Source organism: Protomyctophum bolini (genome assembly GCF_963924005.1).
Source record: "Protomyctophum bolini genome assembly, chromosome: 8".
Classification (NCBI taxonomy): Eukaryota; Metazoa; Chordata; class Actinopteri; order Myctophiformes; family Myctophidae; genus Protomyctophum; species Protomyctophum bolini.
The window spans coordinates 23,604,562-23,628,204 of record NC_137869.1 but is presented as its reverse complement, the minus strand read 5'-3'; the positions used below and the strand labels follow the sequence as shown (position 1 = coordinate 23,628,204).

Below are 23,643 nucleotides of genomic sequence, written 5' to 3'. Positions count from 1 at the left end.
CCCATGTGTTGGTTCCCACAGTTGCGTGCGTGCGTTCACTCACTATCACAATACAGAGTGTGATAGTGAGTGTGCAAAGGGAAGAAACGCACGCACGCATGCACGCACACAAACACACACACACACACACACACACACACACACACACACACACACACTCAAGTTGTTGCTGTTGTCATCAGTCAGTTAATCAGAAAGGAAATTCAGCACACACACACTAATGGGTTTTGTCAACATCTGAGAAAGACGGTTCCTAGACATCTGTCGATAGATGCAATGTGTCTGCACAAGCATCACTCTGAGATTAGTCTCTCGAGACGCACTGTTGACTCACAATTCAAACGAAACGAGGGCGCTGTTTTTCCTTAATGGGTTCTCAGATTGCTTTGAGAGCAACAAGATTGATATAGACTCTAGGGCCTATGGGCAGCGGTTTCATTTAACTGTGCAATATAGGTACCTACAAATACATTACATTTCCTATACGTCATAAAAAAAGAACATATAGGCCATTATGTGCAAGTGCAACTTCTGCTGGTAAGCTGGAATGGATTTTTTTGTTGGTTGACAAATTCCTTGTTTTCCCAAAATGTTCTACTCAGGCCCATGTGCTCCGTTAGGAAGAAAGGTGGGGAGGGGGGGGGGTCACTGGAACAGCTATATATCCCCCACAGAATGGAACTACACGCTATATTCACCTGGTGTGAAGGAATGGGAATGTTATTGTTAAATAAGGACAATCAGCCTAGCTAACGGATATGAGAGGAGGGAAAACAATGCGAATAATAGATTTCCCTTATATATTTATTTTAAGGTAAACTCAGCAGCAACCGTTTAACCAGTTTGCCACAACATCACTATATTATGTTATAGCTATACGGTTATTAACGGTAACTGAAAACGGATGATACGATCATGGGGAACAAATCTGAACGGGGAACATATCGATACAACACCTGTACACACACACACACACACACACGCACACGCACACAGATGCATTGACACACCTTTTCGTGCAGAACATGCAGCACCATATATCCATGCTTTAGTAATGTTGTCATAGTTGCTGCTGTTTTTATACAATTCGTTTGTCTTTAAAGAATATAACTACCTTCATAGCCCCCCTCCCCCCCACGCTACCTAGTAGCAATGTTAGCCTGGCATCACTGGAACAGCTATATATCCCTCATCCAAGAAAAGAGAACATGATTAGAAATGAAATGGCCGCATGGCAAAAGTATTAAAGTTAAACATCGCACAGAACAGAACAGACAAAAGCCCTCTAGAGAAGTTCACTTTAAAAACCAGACACTCTCTCTAAGGCACTGTATCACACGTTTAGATCTAACAGCTGATTTTCTCCATCCGCCGCGCACACACGGCATACCAGTGTTGCCATATTGTGTGAGTGTGAGGGAAATAAGCAGCCAAGGTGTACAAAACGAGCCCGAAAGAAGGGTCTGGACCATAGACTGTAAAAAAGGTCTGGACTCTGGACTAGGCTACATGAGCAGGTTCAATCTGGAAACCCATTGGCAAAACAAAAGAAAAACAGTGCGGCAGTGCCCTCTTTTCCTTCGTTGACGTCACGTGAGTCAACAGTCTGTTGATGAATTGAACATGGTGGACCCTCTTGCAAACAAGTGTAATGCTTAATTGGGTCGTCCATTGTATTGAGTTTGTGCTTGAAATGTACTGTAATTCTACAAACTGTTAATAAATATTTCAATCAATAAATGTCACGAGGACCAGGTTATTTGAAAATAGATTGTAGATCTGCTATTTTTAAAACAATCTTGGAAAAAAGTGACAAATATGTAACATAATTACAAAATTTGGTATGGGGGTCCCGGCCTGGACCCTGGCGCAACATATTTTTTAGATGTAGGATGTAGGGTCCTTCCTTGCACGACAAATACCGGTACAATCATCTGATCTGGGGGTCCTTCACATGAAAATGTGAGGATCACTGGTTTAAACGAGATTAGGAAACAAGTCTAAAAAGGCAACTACAATTTAGAAACAACTCAAACAAGCCCGAAAAAAACAGCAACCCGCAACTACCAATATTTACAAGAAACTTTACAGAAGAAAATAAGCCCAAATTCGCTCCTAACAAGCAGACATGGCAACACTGACGCACATTATGCGTGTGGTTGCTGAGGACAGGGCATCGGGAGGGGGACCGAACAACGACCCGTATTTATAGTGCGCGGCGGCGGCGACGACGCGCGGAGTGATCCGACGAAGACAACACCCAAGCGCTGGCCGATTGCAGGGGCTCCTCTTCTCTCTGCTGCTGCCTGCCCAGAGCTCTGTGACGGTAGAGCCGGGGATCTGCTGGAGGCCTTTCAACCCGATCCATCCGACACACACAATACAATTAAAACAACGATCAACAAAACGGACTCTCTTCACCGCTCCGCCGACGCCTGTGTGACTTAAATCCCTGACGATCAAGGCCTTTTTTTCTTCTTTTTTCTTCTTTCTTCCTCTTCTTCCTGCTCCTCGGAACCCCCCCCCCCCTTTTGAACTAATTCACACATTCACGAGAAAATAATGTCCTGGCAAACCTACGTGGACACCCTGATGGCTGATGGCAGCTGCCAGGACGCGGCCATTGTTGGGTACGCGGACGCCAAATACGTCTGGGCATCGTTTCCCGGCGGTACCTTTGTCAACATAACGGTTAGTGTTTTATCATGTCCGACTATCTGCTGGGATGTTATGGTGGAGAGGAGAGAGGGATGCGGATCATCTGCGCTACCCTGCAGCAGCCCAGCCAGCAGCAGCAGCAGGGCCTTGGTGCTGTTGAATGGGGCAGCCCAGACCCCCTTATAGGCGGCTCGACTCGGCCGTGCGGTACACATGGTATCCGGTGTTGTTGTGCAGAGATTTGTTACCACCCCGGCCGTTATAAACCAAATCACGGAATGGAACTACACGCTATATTCACCTGGTGTGAAGGAATGGGAATGTTATTGTTAAATAAGGACAATCAGCCTAGCTAACGGATATGAGAGGAGGGAAAACAATGCGAATAATAGATTTCCCTTATATATTTATTTTAAGGTAAACTCAGCAGCAACCGTTTAACCAGTTTGCCTATATTATGTTATAGCTATACGGTTATTAACGGTAACTGAAAACGGATGATACATGATCATGGGGAACAAATCTGAACGGGGAACATATCGATACAACACCTGTACACACACACACACACACACACACACACGCACACAGATGCATTGACACACCTTTTCGTGCAGAACATGCAGCACCATATATCCATGCTTTAGTAATGTTGTCATAGTTGCTGCTGTTTTTATACAATTCGTTTGTCTTTAAAGAATATAACTACCTTCATAGCCCCCCTCCCCCCCACGCTACCTAGTAGCAATGTTAGCCTGGCATTCTAAGTGTAAATCACAACATGTCTCCAACAGAACAGCATCCAGACAGCTCTCTGTGGCATATAACGCTGTTGTAGATTGAGATGATCAAAAAATAAAATAAACACCGGTTATTATTTCACTGTTCGTTAAAATGCGTTAAACTGTCGGGTATAGACAGTGTGCTGACTGCTGAGGTAAGGGGAGTTGATTAGGTAACATATTAGAGTACAGTACACCGTTAGCTCTGACGCTCAAATCATGCCGGTCATCCAGATTGAAAATCATTAGCTACGCTAGCTGCCTAATTTAAGACGTTTGCGTAGAGCTCTGCTAACGGACCATCCCTGTTGTCGCTTGTGTGTGCGCGCGCGACACACGGTTGCCTTTTACGCTGTTTCCGTAGTTGGTGTTAGTGAATCCGCCGGACCGGGGCCACTGCTGCCGCCCCTTAACTTTTCCAAGATGGCGCCTCCCCCTTTTCTCCCTGATTCATTTGATTTCGCTGCTAGCTTGTTGTCGGCTGGAAACCTGCTATGTCAAAACAGTTCCCTTTTATTTTTATTATTATTATTATTATTTCAAACAAATATGTTAAAATAACGAACATAGCAGCTCTACAAGCTCACAGCGCGTCGCAATGCGACATGTGCACAAATGTTGTGTTTACACTCTTGAATGATGATGAAGTAGGACAATAAAAACATAAAAAGTTGAAATGCGGAGATACGAGGTTTCTTCTTTTACTGACGCGTCGCTACTCGCTAAATGGAGAAGATGTGAGCGGCTCACACGCCTCATCTGTCTGTTTGCAGTGAACAAACACCAACTTTATATATTAAAGTGTTGGACAATGTGCCGTGTTGATACACAACCACGTGTATGAAATAAATTGTGTTGCATGCATTGTGTTTTATCAAGACAACTTTATAGCCCGTCATTCCAGAAAACCCTCCATTTGTTGGTTATAACGGTCATGTAAACAAACTTAACACAAAGTCTACAGACTATAGTCTACACTGTGGTACACATACTTACTATGATGTGTCGTCAAAATAGGTGATTTTTGTGGATATAAAGTAGGCTATAGGCCTATATTATCTGTTCAACAGAAGTTACAGAACTATAGTTATAGCCAGAAAAACTAAACAAAACAAACAAACATTTGTTGTAAAACAAAAATGAAAAGCTGGACAGTGGTGTTTTTCAATTCAATGTTGTAGGCCTAAAATAGCGTTGTCAATATTATAGCCGTTATTTTAAGCAATTATAAGCAACAAACGCCCGTCATACTAGTGATTTCTCTTCACCCCGTGACCAGTGGATGGTATACTGTCTTATTCTACAAAACCATAGATTATTTATATGTAAGCTCTGGTCTAAAATCTAAATGTGTGTATATAATTTCTGTGTCACTGTGTGCGCCTGAGAACAGTGCTGTGCTGGTTACATTAGCTAGCTAGCACCATGTTTAAAGGACTCCGATTTATCATGCTTGGCACCGAAAATAGCCGCTCTACAAGCTCACAGCGCGTCGCTGGAGCGACGTGCTGTGAGTGAGCTTGTGAATCGGCTATTTTCGGGTGCAGGCAGCGCGACACCGACCGACGCACAGCTAACCTAACCTATAATGCGAGCTCGGCTCTCAGTCTCAGGCAGAATTCCTTCCGATTTTTCCGCTTTTTCCCGGAAGGAAAAAAGAGGGACGGGGCTTTTGCTTTTGCTGTATGACTCTGCACTTCTTCTCATGCAGGGCTACGCCTTTTGTTCTCCCACAGCCCTGCTAGCTAGCTTTGCTTGTCGAATCATCACACAGTATCGTATCACCATAGAGAGAGAGGCATGTGGGAAATGTTGCATACAATGCACAAAATAGGTGATTTATTCAGTGCTATTTTTAGGTTGTCTGGATCAAACTGCTTCTTTAGCACTTTGTTTTGTTTGCAAGTCTGTAGAATGTTACAACATTCCCTGTTACGTGATGCAGACCTAATAGTTCTTGATATCTGGCCCATAATAGAAGAAAGTCAAATAACAGTAAAATGCTATATTTATACAGTGTTTGAGTGTTGCAACGGTGGTTACCGGTAGGCACTATAAGCAGCAGAGATATACTCTCTCTAGACACCAACAAAAAATGTGCATGGTGTTAATCAGAGGTGTGAGAAACTATAGGAACACAAACGGCAATGCTGATTAGATCACATTTTTTGCAGCATAAGGTGTTGTTGAAAACTGCATTTTCAACCATAATAGCATTTTAATGCCCTGACAGAGAGAACAGCTGTGCCATTTATCAAGATAGTCTGTGTTGGCCTGTTTGTCTTGTATGGCAAGACTCACTCTGTATACTGTATACCCCATGGGTCAGTGAAAGTGCAAATATTGCTTCACTTTGACTGATAAGGAAATGTCTGCTGCTCAGTCTGGGGCTGGGCCATTGCCAAAGCAGTCAGAGGCCCAATTTGACTCCCACAGGCCACATATCCTATATAACCAGAGGCTATAAGCCCAAATAGTTTGAGAATCCTTGTTTCCCTAAACAGCCTCCCATGTACAGAGACTACATATTGTCTAGTTAGTAAATGAACACCAGCCGCATGGCAGCTATATTTAACTGTACCTACTAGTAGATTTGCCTACACCACTCTCTTCACATTGGCGGGTGACCAGACATCTTTGAGATTCTATACGCAGTTTTTAAATTCCTGTTGGGGTCTTGAAATGGTGCAAAATAGTAGCCACAGATCACAGACCACAGTGGTTCTGAACCTGTGGGTCGGGACCCTGATTTTGGAGGTCCACAGGTGATTAGATTAATGTGCAACATTGTTTTCTCACTCAACAGTGAACAAACCATTAGCCCGGGCAGTTAGCTCAACCATCTGGGCACCTAGGCTGCCAAGCCTAGGTTCGACTCCCGAGCCCAACGGCCTTTGCCGCGTGTCACTTCCCATCTCTCTCCCCCTTTCTTGCATAGTCTAATTAAATTACTGTACCCTATCAATAAAGGCAAAAAACACCCAAAAAATCTATAAAAAAAAAGAAACCGTAAACAAACCAGCATACAGTGTACATCTGCACATTTCTAAAGTGACAATTTAAGGACTTTTAAATACCACTAAAATGCAAATAAGACCATTACGGTGTCAAAAGTAACAAACTATACAATAAAACATGGTCAAACACTGTCCAAATTGTGAAATAATACCTGAGAACGAGGCACATGAAAATAACCAATCTACAAGTTCACAACGTTGTCTGCGAGGCGTTGTGAGCTTGTAGACCGGCTATCTTTTCGCTTATTCCCCCAGAATAGGCATAGCGGGGGTTTATGTGGTTAATGCTATTCATAATGATGTAATGATGTGTTCATATCTGTCAAGGTGGTGCACTAATGTTTTCATAATTCATATTGCTGTGTAGGCTATAATATGGATAAAATTTATATTTTATATTGCACGTGCAATAGTATGTTTTCATGGTGAGTAGTACATTCTTCCTTCTGTCCATATTTCAACAAATAGTCAAAGAACACGTCTGGAAAACCAGAACTTTGACGGCGCACTGCCCATCAGCTGCTTAAAGCTCCGGAAGATATCAAAGGAACGGCCGGAAATGCCCGGATGTGCTGCGTGGGGCCGTGGGCTCGCGTCTGGCTTGCTCAACTTTGATGCCCGTATCTGCCTGTGCCTGCACATAACCTAACATCTGAACCGTTGTTTCCCTTTCCTGCCCCAGAGTGAAGAAATTGACACCTTAGTGGGAAAAGATCGAGAGGCGTTCTTCTGCAGCGGAATGACTTTAGGCCAAAAGAAATGCTCGGTCATCAGGGACAGCCTCAATATCGACACCGACTGGACGATGGACATCAGGACAAAGAGTCAAGGAGGAGAGCCAACATACAACGTTTCCGTAGGCAAAGCCAACAAAGGTAAAGCGGCGGTGTCTGCGGGCTAACCGGTGCGGTTTTTTTGATGACGACGATAGTGCCATTTAGATTTGTATGATTTCAATTTGGAGCTTCAACTGTGCAATGTGTGCATGCTTGTATAGATAAAAGATCATAGAATGCACCTTTCCTCAATATATGACACGTGTTAGTTGTCGCAGTCAAAATGTAATTTGTATGTTATTGTAAGGGGAAAAAACCACGACAGCAGCTACACATGCTTGTTTCGTTAATGCTTTTAAAATCGGGCAGGTGTAACTGCAGGACGGATTCAGATGAAGATTTGTGAGGGTTATACATTATTCCTCTCAATACATCCCTTCTCTCCCCTTAACCTTTGGGGCAGCCGTGCCTCATGAGGTAGAACGGATGCCTGGGAATCGGAAAGGCTCAATCCGTGCTCATCCCGGCACCGTGGTCGAAATGTCCTTGAGCAAGACACCAAACCCCTCCCCCCCCCCCCCCCCCATAGGCCCTAGCTGCTCCACGCAGGCGCGCTTGTCCAATGGCTGCTCACAGCCCCTAATATTTAAATGATAAACATTGAGAGTTAAACTGTAATGCTGCTTCCTTTCGCACGAGCGTGATATATTTGACCAAGTCTTCAGATTATCCTCTCTCAGATGTCGATGTCTTCCCAGCAATGTAACAAATCAAAATAAATCATAATTATGATCCCCCCCCCCCATCTGTGCCAGTTTCAGTCCTACATTTTAAACCACTGTTCTTCATAGGGCCTTAGTGTTTTATGAATTGTATTATGATAGCACATGCTTACAAATTACGATGGTAGGCTTACACACTATTTAAGTGTCCTTGTAGTTCAGTTGTTTCAGTGCGGACCTACAACCAGGGTAAGAAAATAAATTATATATACAAAAAAACACATTTTAAAACAGCACTTAACACACTGACTGAAGTTTCAAGTCCAATTTGTAAATGACTAAATTGCCTGCGAGTTGTGTCCGTTTTCATGTTGCCTCTAAAGTGGGCCCCCGACAACAGCACCCTGCACCTAGCAGAGAGCACTGTGTCCAGGTCAGACTGTCTGTGACAGTGGCAGGGTCTCCGTTTCCCCCACCACTAACCCGGATCTCTCCATGTTCTGACCGGAATTCCCTGAGCCCCTGAACTGCATGTACTGTATCCCCCACCTTCCTCCTACTTAATGTACCCTTCTTACCCTCACACCAAACTCTTTCCCTCCCAACTTACATCACTCCCCTCCCCCCTCCCCCCTAGAGTATTACATTTTACTTAACCACGGTGCCACCTTTCAAACTTTCTCACATGTATTGAGGAGAGGTATCACAGGCATGCTGCTGTATGTGGTGCTTGCATAATTGATGGAAGATCGTAGTGAGTAGAAGCATTCACTTTCCTATCCCTCTCAGCTGCTGGCGTACGGTGTAGCCTATCATGTTTGTAACAAGCACAGGACGAGGGCTTGACCCCTTTATTCATTCTACCCCGTTGGAGTTAATTACAGCTAGGTAAACTTGAACGGTAGTGGAAACATGGTTGGGGCATGAACATCTGCACAGCCGTACACCTCATTGTTGCTGGTTTAGGGCATCTCTATTGCCATCCAATTTCGAGAGGTCAGCAGACAATTATTTAGATGTCTTGTTCCATTCTGAACATCGACCGTGTAAAATGGTAGACAAGTGAAAGTGGTCGGTGCATTTAAACATTGCGGAAACCTCATTTGTCCAAAACCGTTCAAATCCAAAAACAGCTAAAGTTGAAGATATACAAGCTAAAAAAGAGCCGGTTCAAGCAGCGTTTAAACTTTGCAGATATGCTACTTTTGATGCTTTTTGTGCGACGCCAAGTAAAGTATGGAGTTACGAGAAAACAAAAAGTTAGAATACGGTATGTAAATAAGAGGTTTCCACCCGACAGTGAGGATATAACAGCCACGCTGGTAAAGTCACATTTCCTCGTGCTTATTAACCATTTACAACCTACAGCAGGGATACTCAAATAGATTTACCTGTGGGCCACATTACAAAAATGGCAAGGGGCCAGGGGCCAGTAGATAAAATTACGACATTAATGATACTTGATAACTTCTCTCTTTCAATTGCTTTATTTTCGCAAAATGTATCAAAGTACAATGTGCATGCACACAATATGTAAATAAATAAATGTGTTACATTTTCTTGCATAAACACAAAGAGCTGTTTCCATAACTGCACAAATTATTGCACATAACATGAGTAGCTGTTATAATAACATAATAACATAACATGAGTAGCTCTTTGCCTGCCTGTCTGTCTGTCTGTCTGTCTGTCTGTCCATGAGTAGTTATTTGTCTGTCTGTCAATGAGTAGCTGTCTTACTGTCTGCCTGTCTATGAGTAGCTGTCTGCCTGCCTGTCTATGAGTAGCTGTCTGTCTGTCTGCCTGCCTGCCTGTCCAATTGTCCATGAGTAGCTGTCTGTCTGCCTGTCTGAGTAGCTGTCTGCCTGCCTGCCTAATTGTCCATGAGTAGCTGTCTGTCTGCCTGTCTATGAGTAGCTGTCTGCCTGCCTGCCTAATTGTCCATGAGTAGCTGTCTGTCTGCCTGTCTATGAGTAGCTGTCTGCCTTCCTGCCTGTCCAATTGTCCATGAGTAGCTGTCTGTCTGTCTATGAGTAGCTGTCTGCCTGCCTGCCCAATTGTCTATGAGTAGCTGTCTGTCTGTCTATGAGTAGCTGTCTGCCTTCCTGCCTGTCCAATTGTCCATGAGTAGCTGTCTGTCTGTCTATGAGTAGCTGTCTGCCTTCCTGCCTGTCCAATTGTCCATGAGTAGCTGTCTGCCTGCCTGTCCAATTCTCCATGAGTAGCTGTCTGTCTGCCTGTCTATGAGTAGCTGTCTGACTGCCTGCCTGTCCAATTCTCCATGAGTAGCTGTCTGTCTGTCTGCCTGTCTATGAGTAGCTGTCTGCCTGCCTGCCAGCCAGCAAGTTGGTTAACAGAAAATAAATTGTTATGGCTGAGTAAAATAAAATACAATAAACACAATTTGCCTGAAAATAGATTACCCAGCTATGACCTTTTTCATGAAAAAAAATGAGTAGTGATATGGCTGACTGAGTAAAATAAAACAATCTACCTGAAAATAGATAGCTATAAGTGAAGAGCAATTTCCGCAATTACCATTTCCGCAATTTCCGCAATTTCCATTTCCGCAATTTCCATTTCCGCAATTTCCTCAATTTCCATTTCCGCAATTTCCGCAATTTCCATTTCCACCATTTCCGCAATTTCCGCAATTACCATATCCGCAATTTCCATTTCCGCATTTCCGCAATTTCCATTTCCACCATTTCCGCAATTTCCGCAATTACAATTTTCGTAATTTCCGCAATTTCCGCAATTTCCATTTCCGCAATTTCCATTTCCATTTCCAACTATTAATGGCAGCTGGGTTTCATCATTCAAATAAAATAGAATTCTGTCCGTTTAGCTATAAAATTATGTCAGGGAATAGGGATACACAGTATATGTCTTTCATTTGCATTGCATCTCCCCCCCCCCCCCCCCAAGCTTTTATTTTCGTTCGAGTAATAGTAGGCTACAACTCTAATAGTATTACTTATAATAATGTAATTAAAGATAACTTCATTCAGATTTATTTATTTTTATTTCATTTTCCAGATTTATTTTTCTTCTTTTTTTTAGATTTTCATTGGTGGGCCAGTCATAATGGTCCCGCGGGCCTGATGTGGCCCGCGGGCCTGAGGTTGAGTATCACTGACCTACAGTATAACACTTAGTTCACGGAGTTCCAGAGGGGTCTGTACCAGTAGGCTAGGCTCTCTCCTTCTTTCCCCCATTGCAGATAATAGCGAGTCTACAAGTTCCCAACATGCCGTGTTGCGAGCTTGTAGATCACACTGATAGCCAATGATGCATTTTTATATATTTTTATACTTTAGCTGATCTACAAGCTTACAATGCATTGTAAACTTGTAGATCAGCTAAAGTATAAAAAAATATAAAAATGCCAGTAATTTCTTCGTATATTTCAGTTATTTGTCATATCTGCCCTGTGCACCTTTTTATTTATTTATTACGAATCCTAAACGGCAAATGGAATTGTCATTTCTATTCATAACGTTCCAATTTCCAATGCCAACGAAGGCGACGATGGCGCCTGTGTGACATATTTAGAGGTTTCTCTCTGAAAACACCTGATCCTTGACGCTGCATGCTTTGGTTGAAGTGTGACGCTGTGCAAGCCAAGGCCCAAGTGGAAGTCCGCAAATTGGCAAATGAAGCGCGTTTCCAATATCGTCTCTGTCGCGTGGAAAAAAACTGTTTATTTTCAGGATTCAAATTCAAAAGCATCAAAAGTAGCTGACCGCCAAGCTCAAACGCTTGTAGATCTGCTACTTGCTTTGTGTGACTAGTGTAGTAGGACAAAAAAATAGAGGTTTCTGCCCTAAAGTAGCGAGATACTCTCAACACAAAAGTTATACATCTTAGTTCAAATGGAGTGTATCAACTCTGAAAAGACATGCATTGGAAGCTTTACTGAAGCTTGTGTTATAAGATGAGGGAGCTAAATGCTCCAAATGATACAAAGGCCTCACCATAACCAATAAGGCTAGCAGCCCTGATAAGAAAATGAATGCTTAGGCTTCACCGTGACTTCCTCCCTGACGTACCTACCTACTTACCTACCTACCTACCTACCTACCTACCTAGCTAGCTACCTACCTACCTACCTACCTACCTACCTACCTACCTACCCACCTGTCTCTCCACCTGCTTGTGTTTATTTTTGTTTGGACGTGTTGTTAACAGCTTTTCCTTTTCACCTGTTTGATCTCCTTTAACTTCACAACCTTTTCCTCCTCTAAATGTCATTTTTTTCTGTCTCCTTTTCTTTCAGTCTTGGTCTTTGTATTGGGCAAAGAAGGGGTCCACGGAGGCGGATTGAATAAGAAGGCATTCTCGATGGCAAAATACTTAAGGGATTCAGGGTTCTAAAGTTTAGTCTTCACCTGTAGCCTATGTTGTGTGGCGGTGCGGTCGAGGGAGAGAGGACGAAGACAAAAAGAAAATACAAAAAAGAAAATAAAAAAATACAAAATGAATAAAAAAAATAAAAAAAATAAAAAACACATGCTGTAAAGAACCCCCCCGCCACCCTTACCTGACCCTTTTTAAAACAAAAGTCCCTTTGAATTAAAGTCCTGGGATAGTTATTAAGCAAAGACTCCTACTATAGGCCCAGGCCTCTGTTGTCAACTAATTGTAGCCCCACATCTTACAACAAAACCAACAACAACAACAAGCTTTATTTTACTTGTTGTCCAGAGACCGACCGTCAGTCAGTCAGTCAGTCAGTCAGTCCGTCAATACCATCATATGTCTGTTCATTTCTGTTGTTTTTTTTTGTTTGTCCTTTGTGTGTGTGTGTGTGTGTGTGCGTGCGTGCGTGCGTGCGTGTGTGTGTGTGTGTGTTTGCGCTCCAGTAATGGTTGTAGTCATGGGGAAGGAAGGTATCCATGGAGGACAGCTCAACAAGAAAGCGTTTAGCATGGCTGACTACCTGAGGAGATCTGGATACTAAAGAAGTCTCTCTACCCACCCAGCTCACCCCCCCCCCCCCCCCTTTTACCACCTCGTTGCATTTTCACGCTACTTCCAACTTCTGTAGTCGGTAGTTTACTTTTTCCTTCTTTTACCCCCTCCCTCCCTCCCCCCACCTCATTTTGGTTTCCCTGTATTCTATTTTTTTGTCATCCGCCCCTCCTCTCCTCCCTTTCTCCTCCTTCCTCTCTCTCTCTCTCTCTCTCTCTCTCTCTCTCTCTCATTTCTTAAAGAAGACATCTTGATGCATTCACGCTGTGTGTACTCTCTTATTCCCTGTTATTCTAGCACTGTTATTATTATTATTGCACCATGGCTAAGAAGATGTTGTTTAAACGGGAACATCATGAGTCTTATATTTACCAAGAAAGACCAGCCGCCCATTCTGGCCAAAAAGAGAAGAAGAAAAACGCTCAGTGACGAAATGCTAAATGTTTAAGAAATTAAATATGAAGGAACCTTTTTTTTTTAAATAATAATTGGAAGTTGTGGGTTGAGATTATTAGTTTGTTTTTCATTACTATTATTATTATTATTATTATAATGCTGCTGCCTGGTAGTCGAATCTCCCTCTTATTATGAGCAGCCAATTGCCTTTTTTTTGGAGCACTTGAGCGGTAAAAAGAAAACCAAGATCATAATTGTCTTCCTTTTTACTAGAGCATGTCCGGGAGGGGAGACCGCATGCATATCTTAGAGCATACTGTTGTCCCTTCTAACCCCCATCCATCCCTGCCCACACTCCCCTGTAGCTACTGCCAAAGCAGTCTGTTCTCTCTCTCTCTCTTCCCCCCATCGCTTCTCATCCTGTTTGCTCATATAGTAGGTTAACACTTGATAAGTACCAAGGAGGAGGAGGAGGCCGATGGTCGCTCCCTCCTCATATCATTAATCAACCACTACTCTCCTCTCTTACTAAAGTTCCTTTTTAACTCCCCCCCACCTCTCCTCTTCAACCAACCCAACACTATTTTATACTGAGTAGTAAAGAATCTGTGGGGGTGGGGCTGCTGCGCTCGGATCAAGTTTGGCTTATTGATCGGCGAATGACACACAAAGAGCTGACATCATCATCAACATCGCAGCCGCCGCCGCCGCCATCGTCGTTACGATGCAAGGCAGAGTCTCGTCCCGATGACGCCCGCCCGGCCCCTCTACGCCATCATGACCTCTCGACCTCTCCGGCTTACACGAGACCCCCCTCATGAACTAACCACCCCCCCCTCTCCCACGGACATTCCATCATCAACAACAACAATGGCTCTCAGGCACTTAAAACTATTGTTTGCCAGCTCCTGTAATATATTTTCTGTTTTTCTGTTTTATTTTTTTAAAAGGCTGCCATTTGTTTTGTTGGACGGTAGATATCCCAGCAACTCCCAACTGGAGTGTGTCCAGTTCAATTTTGTTTTTTCTCCTTTTTATTTTTATAGGACCAATTTTAGTCGCACCTCTGGCCTCATTGTAATTATTATTTTTCCTCCAGATGAAGGTAAAACACTAAGCAGAGAAATCACGTGTATGTGACAGCTATAAGCTAACTATTATCAGGTCCTATAGGACAGGGTCTGTCAAGGTCATCTGCAGTCTATTATTATCAGGTCTTATAGGACAGGGTCTGTCTATGAAGGTCATTATTACCAGGTCCTATAGGACAGGGTCTGTCTATGAAGGTCATTATTACCAGGTCCTATAGGACAGGGTCTGTCTATGAAGGTCATTATTACCAGGTCTTATAGGACAGGGTCTGTCTATGAAGGTCATTATTACCAGGTCCTATAGGACAGGGTCTGTCTATGAAGGTCATCTGCAGTCTTACGTCAACCGTGTTTGCGTTTCTTTGTTTTGTTTTTGTTGTTAAGCAAAAAAACAACTGATTACTGCATTTGTAAAAAACAAAAAACAAAAAAACATGCTCTGTGACAAAAACAAAACTGTGGAATAAAATTGCCTTGTTAACTCTTCTAGTCATCAACAGCAGCAGCTCGGTACTTTTTGCGTGTTTAAATCGTAAAGAAAAAAAGAAGAACTTGAGCAGCATCGAAAAGTATAGAAAACAAACACTACACTACAACGGGAGATGGGATTGGTTGGAATAATAATGAAGGACACTCGCTGGTTGTCACGTTGAATCACTACAAAAAAACAAAAACAAAAAAATCCTGTGTGTATCCTCGTGCCATAAACGTAGAGAGAAATCTCGCTGTTCATTGTGAGATGGATGGATGTTTTTTTTTTGCCCGCTGTCCAACACTAAAGGAGTCATTTCATTGGCACCCCCCCCCCCCTTCCTCTTAAGGGACATCACAGTCAACAGCTCCCATGTTATAGGCCTTGTGGGATGTGTGTACACATTAAAACGATCCTGTTTTTCTTTTCTTTTCATTTTTGCTTATTTCTGTTCATCCCCCCCCCCCCCCACCATCACCTCTTTATTTTTCTTACATCTGGGATACAGTCTCTTTAACGCATCTGAGTTCATTTGCATAAAACCAAGAAATGCCATTAATTGATTTATCACCTTGTTTACAGACAGATCAAATAAATTTATTCCAACCAGACTTTGTGGCGTGTGTGTGTGCCCTCTATATATATTGAACCAGTGGAAAGTATTGAAAAGCGCCTCGACAAAAACCTCCTACATCCACCCGTTGTTTAGCAATGTTTTTGGTTCCATAAATCAGTGCTATTGAACACCCTTTACGGTGTGTTGATTTAAAAAATATTTAAACAATGAAAAGTATTAAAAAGCGCCTCGACAGAAACCTCCACTTGAGCTGGATGGGTTTTTTCTTAATTTCCTGAAAAATAAACGTTTCTTCCATATATATCTCAACATGTTTATCAGAAGACTCCTGTGATTTTGAACATTGGTTCTAAAACAATAGCAGCATCTGCTATACTTTTGAACATTATTGAAAAATCTTGAAAGTGTTTGAATTGTCAGATGGGGGTCCACAGCCAAATATAATATCATTCTGGGGGTCCTTGGCAGCACGAAACAGTTTGAGAACTACCGATTCCGAAGCAATTTGTACACTGGGCCTCAGGGTCTCAAAGCAAAGCAAACCCACAGCTGTAAGAGGTGATAATTGTGTTTGGAGTGTGAGTAACAGACTGTAATTGGTCAGGAGGTTGCCTTCAGCCTCTAAGGCTAAAGCAGAAGTGCTCCGCTTGAATTGCCTTTTGTTGATGTTACAAAAATATGTAACCAATACTGGAGAGAGAGGTTTAAGAATGATCTCATCCTGGATGGATGCAGCTATTATGCCACAGCAATGCTCGGGAAGGGGAGGGAAACCCTCTGAAGTGTCTGCGCGCGTCATAATTTGTATTGGTCGCAGATAATTGTGATTGCGGACTGCTTTAAAGACAGAGCTGCAGTATCTTTCGCCCTCAGTGAGCCAAGGGACAATCATAATGATGAAGGTTATATGCACTATGTCAGTGGTTCCCAAACGTTTTCATGCCAAGGACCCCCAAATTGACACTAATTAGCGCGCGGACGAGAAGAGAATATTTTTACGGCTCTAGCAGAGATTCTCAACCCGTTTAATTTCAAGGACCCCCAGTTTGACATGCATTAGTCTACGGACCGACATTTAATGGCATTTCGTTTTCTACCTATTTAGTCTTGATGGCGGTCTTAAAACTACACGTCTCGAGCAGTGGTTTTCAACCAGAGGTCCTTGAGAGGTTCCAGGCGGTCCCCAAGCAGTTAAATGATGGAAAGTTGTTAACCAAAATGGACCATTATAGATCTTTAAACTCTTGAGAGTTTAACATTAAACCAATTTTTCGATTTACACTCTTAAGAGTCACATTATTGTGCATTACTTATTACAAGAAGTAATTTACAAGAAGTCTACACAATTAGAGAATGTAAAATATGTTATTTTTTATCAATGTTTGCTTGTAGTCTCTTCTATGGTACCCAACATTGGAATTGTGGACAAAATATTATCCAATGATTTTTCATTTTCTTTAGTTTTGGGTCTGATCTGAGGCTAAATGTCATCAAATGGTGGTCAGTGGCTCAAATGCTGAGTAAATAATGTGCATTGATATGAAAAACCCTCAGTGGTTTTCAAACCTTTTCATATCAAGGGCCATTATTTATTCTGCATTTGAGCCATGGACAGGTCAGAGAGGCTAAATCTCATCAAATCGTGTTTGATGAGATTTAGCCTCTTTGAATATGTTGTTGCATAATATTTTGTCCACAATTCTACACTGTATTGATGTTGGTACCATTAGGAGAGATAACAGGCAAACATTGATCATAATAACAATTCTTCTACATTCTCTAATTGTGTAGAGTTCTTGCAAATTAAGTAATGCAAATGTTTAACAATAATTCAACTCTTGAGAGCGTAACATGAAACCAAATGTACAGGTCCATTTGGTTTCATTTTACACTCTCAAGAGTTCCATCATTTATCTAGGGACCACCTGGAACCCCCTCAAGGACCACGTCATAGGTTAAAATGGAACAACATATTTTCACGTGGGGGTCCGCAGCCAAATACAGATAATTCTGGGGGTCCTTGACATGAAAAAGGTATAGCACCACTGACATAGAATCATAGGTTTTTCAGTAATCAGCCAACTGGGTGGTTCTGATAACACTTCTTCAAGGACATCCAGAGCAGGGGTGGGCAACTTTGACGAGAGAGGGCCTCCATATTGGTATCGAAAATAGCCGTTTTGAGCTTGTAGATCAGCTATTTTTATTTTACATTATTTAGCTACTAATTTAGACTGAAATAGTTAAAGCAGGTCATGTCCACATGATTGGAATTGTAACAGCTGAAATCAATAATATATCAGTAAGTATTCTGCAGTGCTATTAACCTGAGGGCCACATTAACACAATCAGCGCCCAAAACACAAAATAGAAGCTCGGGGTGCCGGGAAGATATGGCCGCTTTTACTCTGTAAAGCCCCCCCTTCCGTTCCGGACAAAAATCGGGAGACATATTTTTGCTTGCTTACCTTGCTATCATTGATAGCGAGGTATCTCGTTCATATTTTGAACGAGAGGCAGGTCAGAAGTCAAAACCACTGAGAGCTCCCTAGATTAGGAGATACGAGGGATTCTTTCTGCAGTGGTAAAACAGGGACGTGAACGGGACCGCGGATGTGCGAAGAGCAAGGAGTATGGAGTCCTTGGAGGCAAACAAAAAAAGAAAAAAGTTTGATATCGATTGATATAAATGAAAATGCACTAGGACATGTGTACACGTTCTATAGCAACCCGTCGGTTGGATTAGTTATGACGTTCCCACATGTCGTACGTGCGGTCTAAATGGGCGCCAGTTGCCCATGTATGATCCAGAGGACAGAGTAAGTCATTTTAAACCTTTTAATGAAGTGAAATTAGAATACAGACAGGTGAGCATGAAAACTAACGAGACAAATGCAACTGAAAAAAAGAAAGGCAATGGGAATTTATCAACTTAATTTACCAAGTTCGTGTTAGAAGAGAAGAAGAAAGCCAAAAAAAGGTCTTGAATTCCGTCTCCGTCGGGTGGAAACCTCATACGTTCAAAACGGTTACTTTTCACGATTCAAATAAAAAAACAACAAAAGTATCAGATCTACAAGTTTGAAGCTTGCATGTCTGCTATACTTTTGATGCTTTTGTAGGGCATTAATTTACAAACAAAAAACTAAAACACAAACAAGTTAAAACATGGAGATATAATAAATAAGGTTTCTGCCCGACAGCAACGATGTACTACTTAAAAATATTTAAATGATTCTTTTTTTAGGTCCACCCAAAATGCGTATCGCAAGGCCCTATAACCATCAACCAATAATGACACACCACCTTGTATGGGGGAAGTGACTGAAAGAAGAGTAGGACCAAAATGAACGCCGACATCGGCCATACTTCGTACAAAACGCGGACAACACGATTTAACCGCTCAACACAAGTGACTCAAGCCCTTCACTATAGTATTACACATGACTCGTATGTACTTAAAACCGCTCCACAGAAGTGACTCAAGCCCTTCACCTATAATATTACACATGACTCGTACAGTATGTACGTGTATTAAAACAGAGCTCTGCACACACAACAACAGTAACTCAACCTTTGGCTGTGTGCAGACTCAGAGCACATCACTTTTCAAACCCAGTGCCTCTCGAAACATCACCTGTGGCACAAAACAAAGAAAGCAACAAGGTTCCTTGATCTCAGGCTATATAGAAATAAATTGGCAAAACCATGAAGGTCCTTGCAGACTGGACGCGTTTTTCGGAAAACCTGCGGAAAAACGCTGTTAAAAATCCGAAAAACGCAGCAGTATGCTGTTATATATATATATATATATATATATATATATATATATATATATATATATCACATGAAAACTTAAAGCTAAACTTAAAACTAAAAGGCTTTCTTACCTTTCTTTGTAGTTGTTACGTCCCCACCAAAGAGGTCCATGTGTTATTTTGTGCAAAAGCTCCTTATTGGCTATTTCCCCTACCATAAGCCCTAAATGAATTGCATTGAATTGAATATTTTTTTTTTGTATATATCCTCTCTTCATAATGTAAATAATATCCCAAGCGGCACACTTTACTACTTATTTAGACGGAAATAAGCGAATTAGCACAACACCCCATAGCCCCATTCAATTCTCATTCAATTCAATGCAATTCATTGAGGGCTTATGGTAGGGGAAATAGCCAATAAGGAGTTTTTGCACAAAAAAACAAAGGTACAAAGGTAAGAAAGCCTTCTAGCATGGAATTCTCCTTTAAGTTCGATTTTACAAAAAAAAAGAAAAGATGCTGCATACTTACACGATTAACGTCTTTTTTTTTTACGCAGCATGATTACGTTCATGTATGTACAGTGCATGGGACCTCACTTTTTTTTTTCTTCAAAAACAGACACGTAAGGCTACACAATGCTACTTAAAGTGATGACGGTGATGTAGCTTTGTGGTGATCTCTATACATCTATATACACATCTGGTTTCGCTCGTGTGTTTTTTTGTTGTTGTCCTGGACATGAGTGTCCAGGACGTCGGAAGCTCGCGTCATTAGGCCCCATACACACTCAGGCCCTCCTACACACGTATCAAACACATGTTCTGTGTCTTGTCTGTGTTTAACACAATTAGTGCCAGGATTTTCTTCAAAATAAAGGCGCTAGAGTGCCTTAAGATATGGGAGATTTTATTCAGAAAATCCCCCCCCCCCCCCCCCGATGATTTAACGCTAAAGTCTCTCTAGAAGCGTTAATATTCCAAACGAGATGCTTGTTGAAGTCAGAAATGAAGACAGACGTATGCACATCTGGTCAAAATCACGGAGAGCTCCCTAGATTAGGAGATATGAGGCATTCTTTCTGAGCCGTAAACAAGGAAGTGAACGGCAGCACGCATGCACAAACAGCAAGGAGTATGGTGCAGGAGAGGGCAGCCCAAAAAAAGCTAAATCTTACTTTTTAGTTCTTTGTTTGATATCAATAAAAAAGCGATATGATGTGTATACACGTCCACTGGATCCAATGGTTGGATTAGATAATGATGTTTGTACACGTCCTACGGTCTGAATGGCCGCCGCAATGCTTGTCCAATGGGAGTCACGTGGTTTCACCAAACATTTGTGTTTGATGGCTGTGTTCTGCCCGTCAAACAAAAATGTTTGGTCAAACCGTGTGACTCCCATTGGGGAAAAAAAAAAATTGTGGCGGCCATCAAACACAAACAAGACACAGAACATGTGTGTTGTGTTCTGTATGTGTGTATGGGGCCTCACAGTTACAGTTACGACGACAACCAGAATACAGTTACCGCAACCCGTGGAGCACTGGTTCCCAAACACCGGGTCGGGACCCATTTGTGGGTCGCAGACAAATTTTATGGGTCCATTTATTCATTTTTTCGTTTCCCACATTCCCGCAGTTTTTAATTGCTATTTCAAAATACTTTCGAAAAGCACCCCCCCCCCCAAAAATGGAAAGGTTTTCATGGGTTTGGGTCCCGGGGAGACGTCAAATCTCCCTTTTGGGACACAGGCTAAAAAGTTTGGGCAACTCTTCACCCCCTACCGAACAACCAGAATACAGTACGACTCTCTACTTCAGTGGTTCTCAAGCTTTACAGGCCATGCCCCCCCCACCCAATAATCATACTTGAACTGGGGACCCCCCCAATAATCATATTTGAACTGTGTGTACTCACACTCTTGACACGTACTGTACTTGGAATTGTAGGAGTTGAGGCATTCAATATCGTTTGACTCGGTTCCACAGATAAAATATCTGCTATTTTCTAAACTTTTGCCTCTTTCTTATATTACCGTATTTGACAATTTGGCCAATGTTTGACCAGTTCGTCTAAGTCTAATTTGTTTATTACTGTTGAGTGTTGATGCACTAATAATAGTCTTTTCTCGTTCCTTTATTTTGGTATTAAAAAAGGTTTTAAAAGTCTTTAAATTGTCACTTCACTGTCATCTTGGGACCCCCACCCACAAACAAATACAAAATAAATCATGTATGGACCCCACTGGGGGTCCCGACCCACAGGTTGAGAACCACTGCTCTAGTGTACATTTCAGCGTCAGCCTGTCAGTCAGACCTCTGCTAATTAACCTACTCATGTACAGACATTTTATCACCCTCTACATATTCTAATGTTTGGGGTCCGGTGGCGTACATCAAAATACGTTTTTAAACAATGACATGAAGAGAGAGAGAGAGATAAAAAGTCAACAACAAATCCATGTTTTATTCACAACCCTAGCCTCGGAACCCAGGCTTTCATTTTCGTCGGCGCAAAAAATGAAAGCCTGGGGAAACGTAGTGGCCGCTCTGGTCTAGAAGTGGGAGTCAACCCTTCCGGGTGGGCGTCGCTCCAAATTATGTTACGTAGCGCTGCACTAGGGGGGAGAGGAGGGACCAGGGCTGACGGTGAACCAATCAGGGCGTGCGCAAAATCTCAGCCGCGACCCGCCCCTCTAGACCAGAAACCTAAAATATAATTCACAACCCCAACGTTGAGTCTCTGCTGCTTCAAGCCTCTGAAAGCTTCGTGCGGATGAGAGGGGTTTCGAGGAGGAGGAAGAAGAAGGCGGGGCTTAATACGCCACCGTCGGCCGAGCCAGCCAACCAGCACAGTCAGTCAAAACAAACAATCAACCGAATCGACCAATCAGGCACGTGGCGGCGGCGGCAGGTGGCGGTCAAGGTCGTGGTGGTCGTGGGGGTCGCCGCCGGAGAGCTGCACCACCACCGTCTCCACGGTCACCTCGTCCTCGCTGTCGTCGCTGCTGTCCAGCTCGTCATCCTCATACGAAGACGACTCCTCCTCTCCTCCTCCTCCCCGCTCGCCCCCGTCCGAGGAGCCGCGGCGGGACGCCCCTCCTCCCCCGCCTCCTCCCCCCCCGCCCCCCGACATGGTGCCGAACGAGTGTCCGCTGGTGGAGGCCAGCGAGCGCAGCAACGGCGTGCTCTCCGACGCGTTGTCCTCGTGCTCGGGGCCGCTCTCGGCGTCCTCCGTCCTCGTGGAGTCGGAGTCCGAGTCGTCGTCGTCATCGTCGCCGGCGGACGGCACCACCTTCTGCTTGCACACGGGACACGTCTTCTTGGTCTTGGTCAGCCACGGGTCCACGCACTTGCTGTGGTAGGCTGTGTGTGTGTGTGTGGGGGGGAGAGAGAGAGAGAGAGAGAGAGGAGGGGGTCAGGAGCCAGGGGTCTAGGCCAGTGGTTTTCAACCTCTTTTCATATCAAAGCCCATTATTTTATTCTGCATGTTGAGCCTACAGACCACAATATGTCCACATTTCCATGCTGTATTGACGTTGGTACTGGTATTAGGAGAGACAACAGGCAAACGCTGATCAATAACAATTCTTCTACATTCTCAAATTTGTAGACTACTTGTAAATTAAGTAATGCAGATGTTTAACCATAAATGAACTCTTGAGAGTGTAAAATGAAACCAAATGGAGCCGTTAAGGGTCATTTTACACTCTCAAGAGTCTCTGGCTCAGATATTGTGAACAGTGCACAGGGACCTTTAGTCTGTGGTAGACTGTGGAGGAGAGGGGACGGGGAGACATTATTGGAACTATAATACTATATAGTATGGTGCGAGCAAGAGGTATCTTAGGCCGTCGGTGGTGACTCATTGGTGACACTGTAAAGAAAGAGCTTGTTGCTCCTGACGTCAACATATACAGGTCAGAGAGTTCACATGCTTCATGCATTACCGGTAAGTAGGTTGTTCCCTCCCTCCTCATCACACCCAGCTGCGGTCCAAGCTATATGGTCCTCAAACTAGTTCAGTTCAAGGATCTACACAGTGTAAATACTAACTCTGACAGTGTCCCAGTGTTGATTTTGACATACATCATTTTATTTCGTCATCTGAAATGTTTTAGCGTTACTCTAGTTTAGTCGACAAAATGTTGTAAGATTTTAGTCGACTACAGTTGACTTAGTTGAAGAAAAGATATTTTGGCGGGCCTTAATGGCGTCGTAATTGGCTGATTTTACACTTTTTTGCATTCTGAAAATAGACAATCTACGAGCTCGCAACGTCGTGAGCTTGAAGATCTGCTATTTTCAGAGAGCAACACCTGAGCACAACCAAGCGAAAATGACTTGTCTTTTAGATCCACTGGATCTCTTCTGCACTAGTCCCTCCCTAACATTTTAGTCTAGCTTTTTATTTGT

At 42.9% G+C, this 23,643-nt stretch overlaps 2 protein-coding genes across 7 annotated transcripts in view; one reads left to right on the top strand and one right to left on the bottom strand.

The window, feature by feature from the left end:
- The first annotated feature begins 2,223 nt into the window (after positions 1-2,223).
- On the top strand, positions 2,224-15,499 carry LOC308320415 (profilin-2-like). Of its 5 annotated transcripts, none has more exons than XR_013964528.1 (4): positions 2,229-2,691; positions 7,140-7,332; positions 12,821-14,489; positions 14,712-15,499. XR_013964528.1 is itself a non-coding variant. In XM_080770800.1 (3 exons), the coding sequence occupies exons 1-3, from the start codon at positions 2,563-2,565 to the stop codon at positions 12,330-12,332; spliced, it is 420 nt and encodes a 139-aa protein (XP_080626926.1). In that variant the 5' UTR covers positions 2,224-2,562; the 3' UTR covers positions 12,333-12,802. The 5 variants fall into 5 exon arrangements, 2 of the variants coding, with proteins under 2 accessions (XP_080626926.1, XP_080626925.1); XR_013964529.1 differs by having other exon boundaries at positions 14,583-15,499; XR_013964530.1 differs by having other exon boundaries at positions 14,540-15,499.
- Positions 15,500-18,288: 2,789 nt separating this feature from the next.
- Positions 18,289-23,643, bottom strand: part of rnf13 (ring finger protein 13) — an 84,902-nt gene continuing 79,547 nt past the window's right edge. Inside the window, exons 10-11 of one of the 2 annotated variants that reach the window (XR_013964519.1) lie at positions 22,044-22,593; positions 18,289-21,984 (exon numbers count right to left, since the gene is read on the bottom strand). Coding sequence is in view for 1 of the 2 variants with exons in the window: in XM_080770385.1 (XP_080626511.1) it covers positions 22,118-22,593 (476 nt within the window). In the remaining variant the exon portion in view is untranslated. Of the gene's footprint in view, positions 22,594-23,643 lie in introns of both variants that reach the window. The other variant, XM_080770385.1, reaches the window with a different exon arrangement.

Excerpts from the sequence above, each read along its gene's own strand:
- LOC308320415 (XM_080770799.1), top strand. The coding sequence starts at position 2,563 with ATGTCCTGGCAAACCTACGTGGACACCCTGATGGCTGATGGCAGCTGC. Across the intron at positions 2,692-7,139 it reads GTACCTTTGTCAACATAACG|AGTGAAGAAATTGACACCTT; the intron begins GTTAGTGTTTTA and ends TTCCTGCCCCAG. Across the intron at positions 7,333-12,820 it reads CGTAGGCAAAGCCAACAAAG|TAATGGTTGTAGTCATGGGG; the intron begins GTAAAGCGGCGG and ends TTTGCGCTCCAG.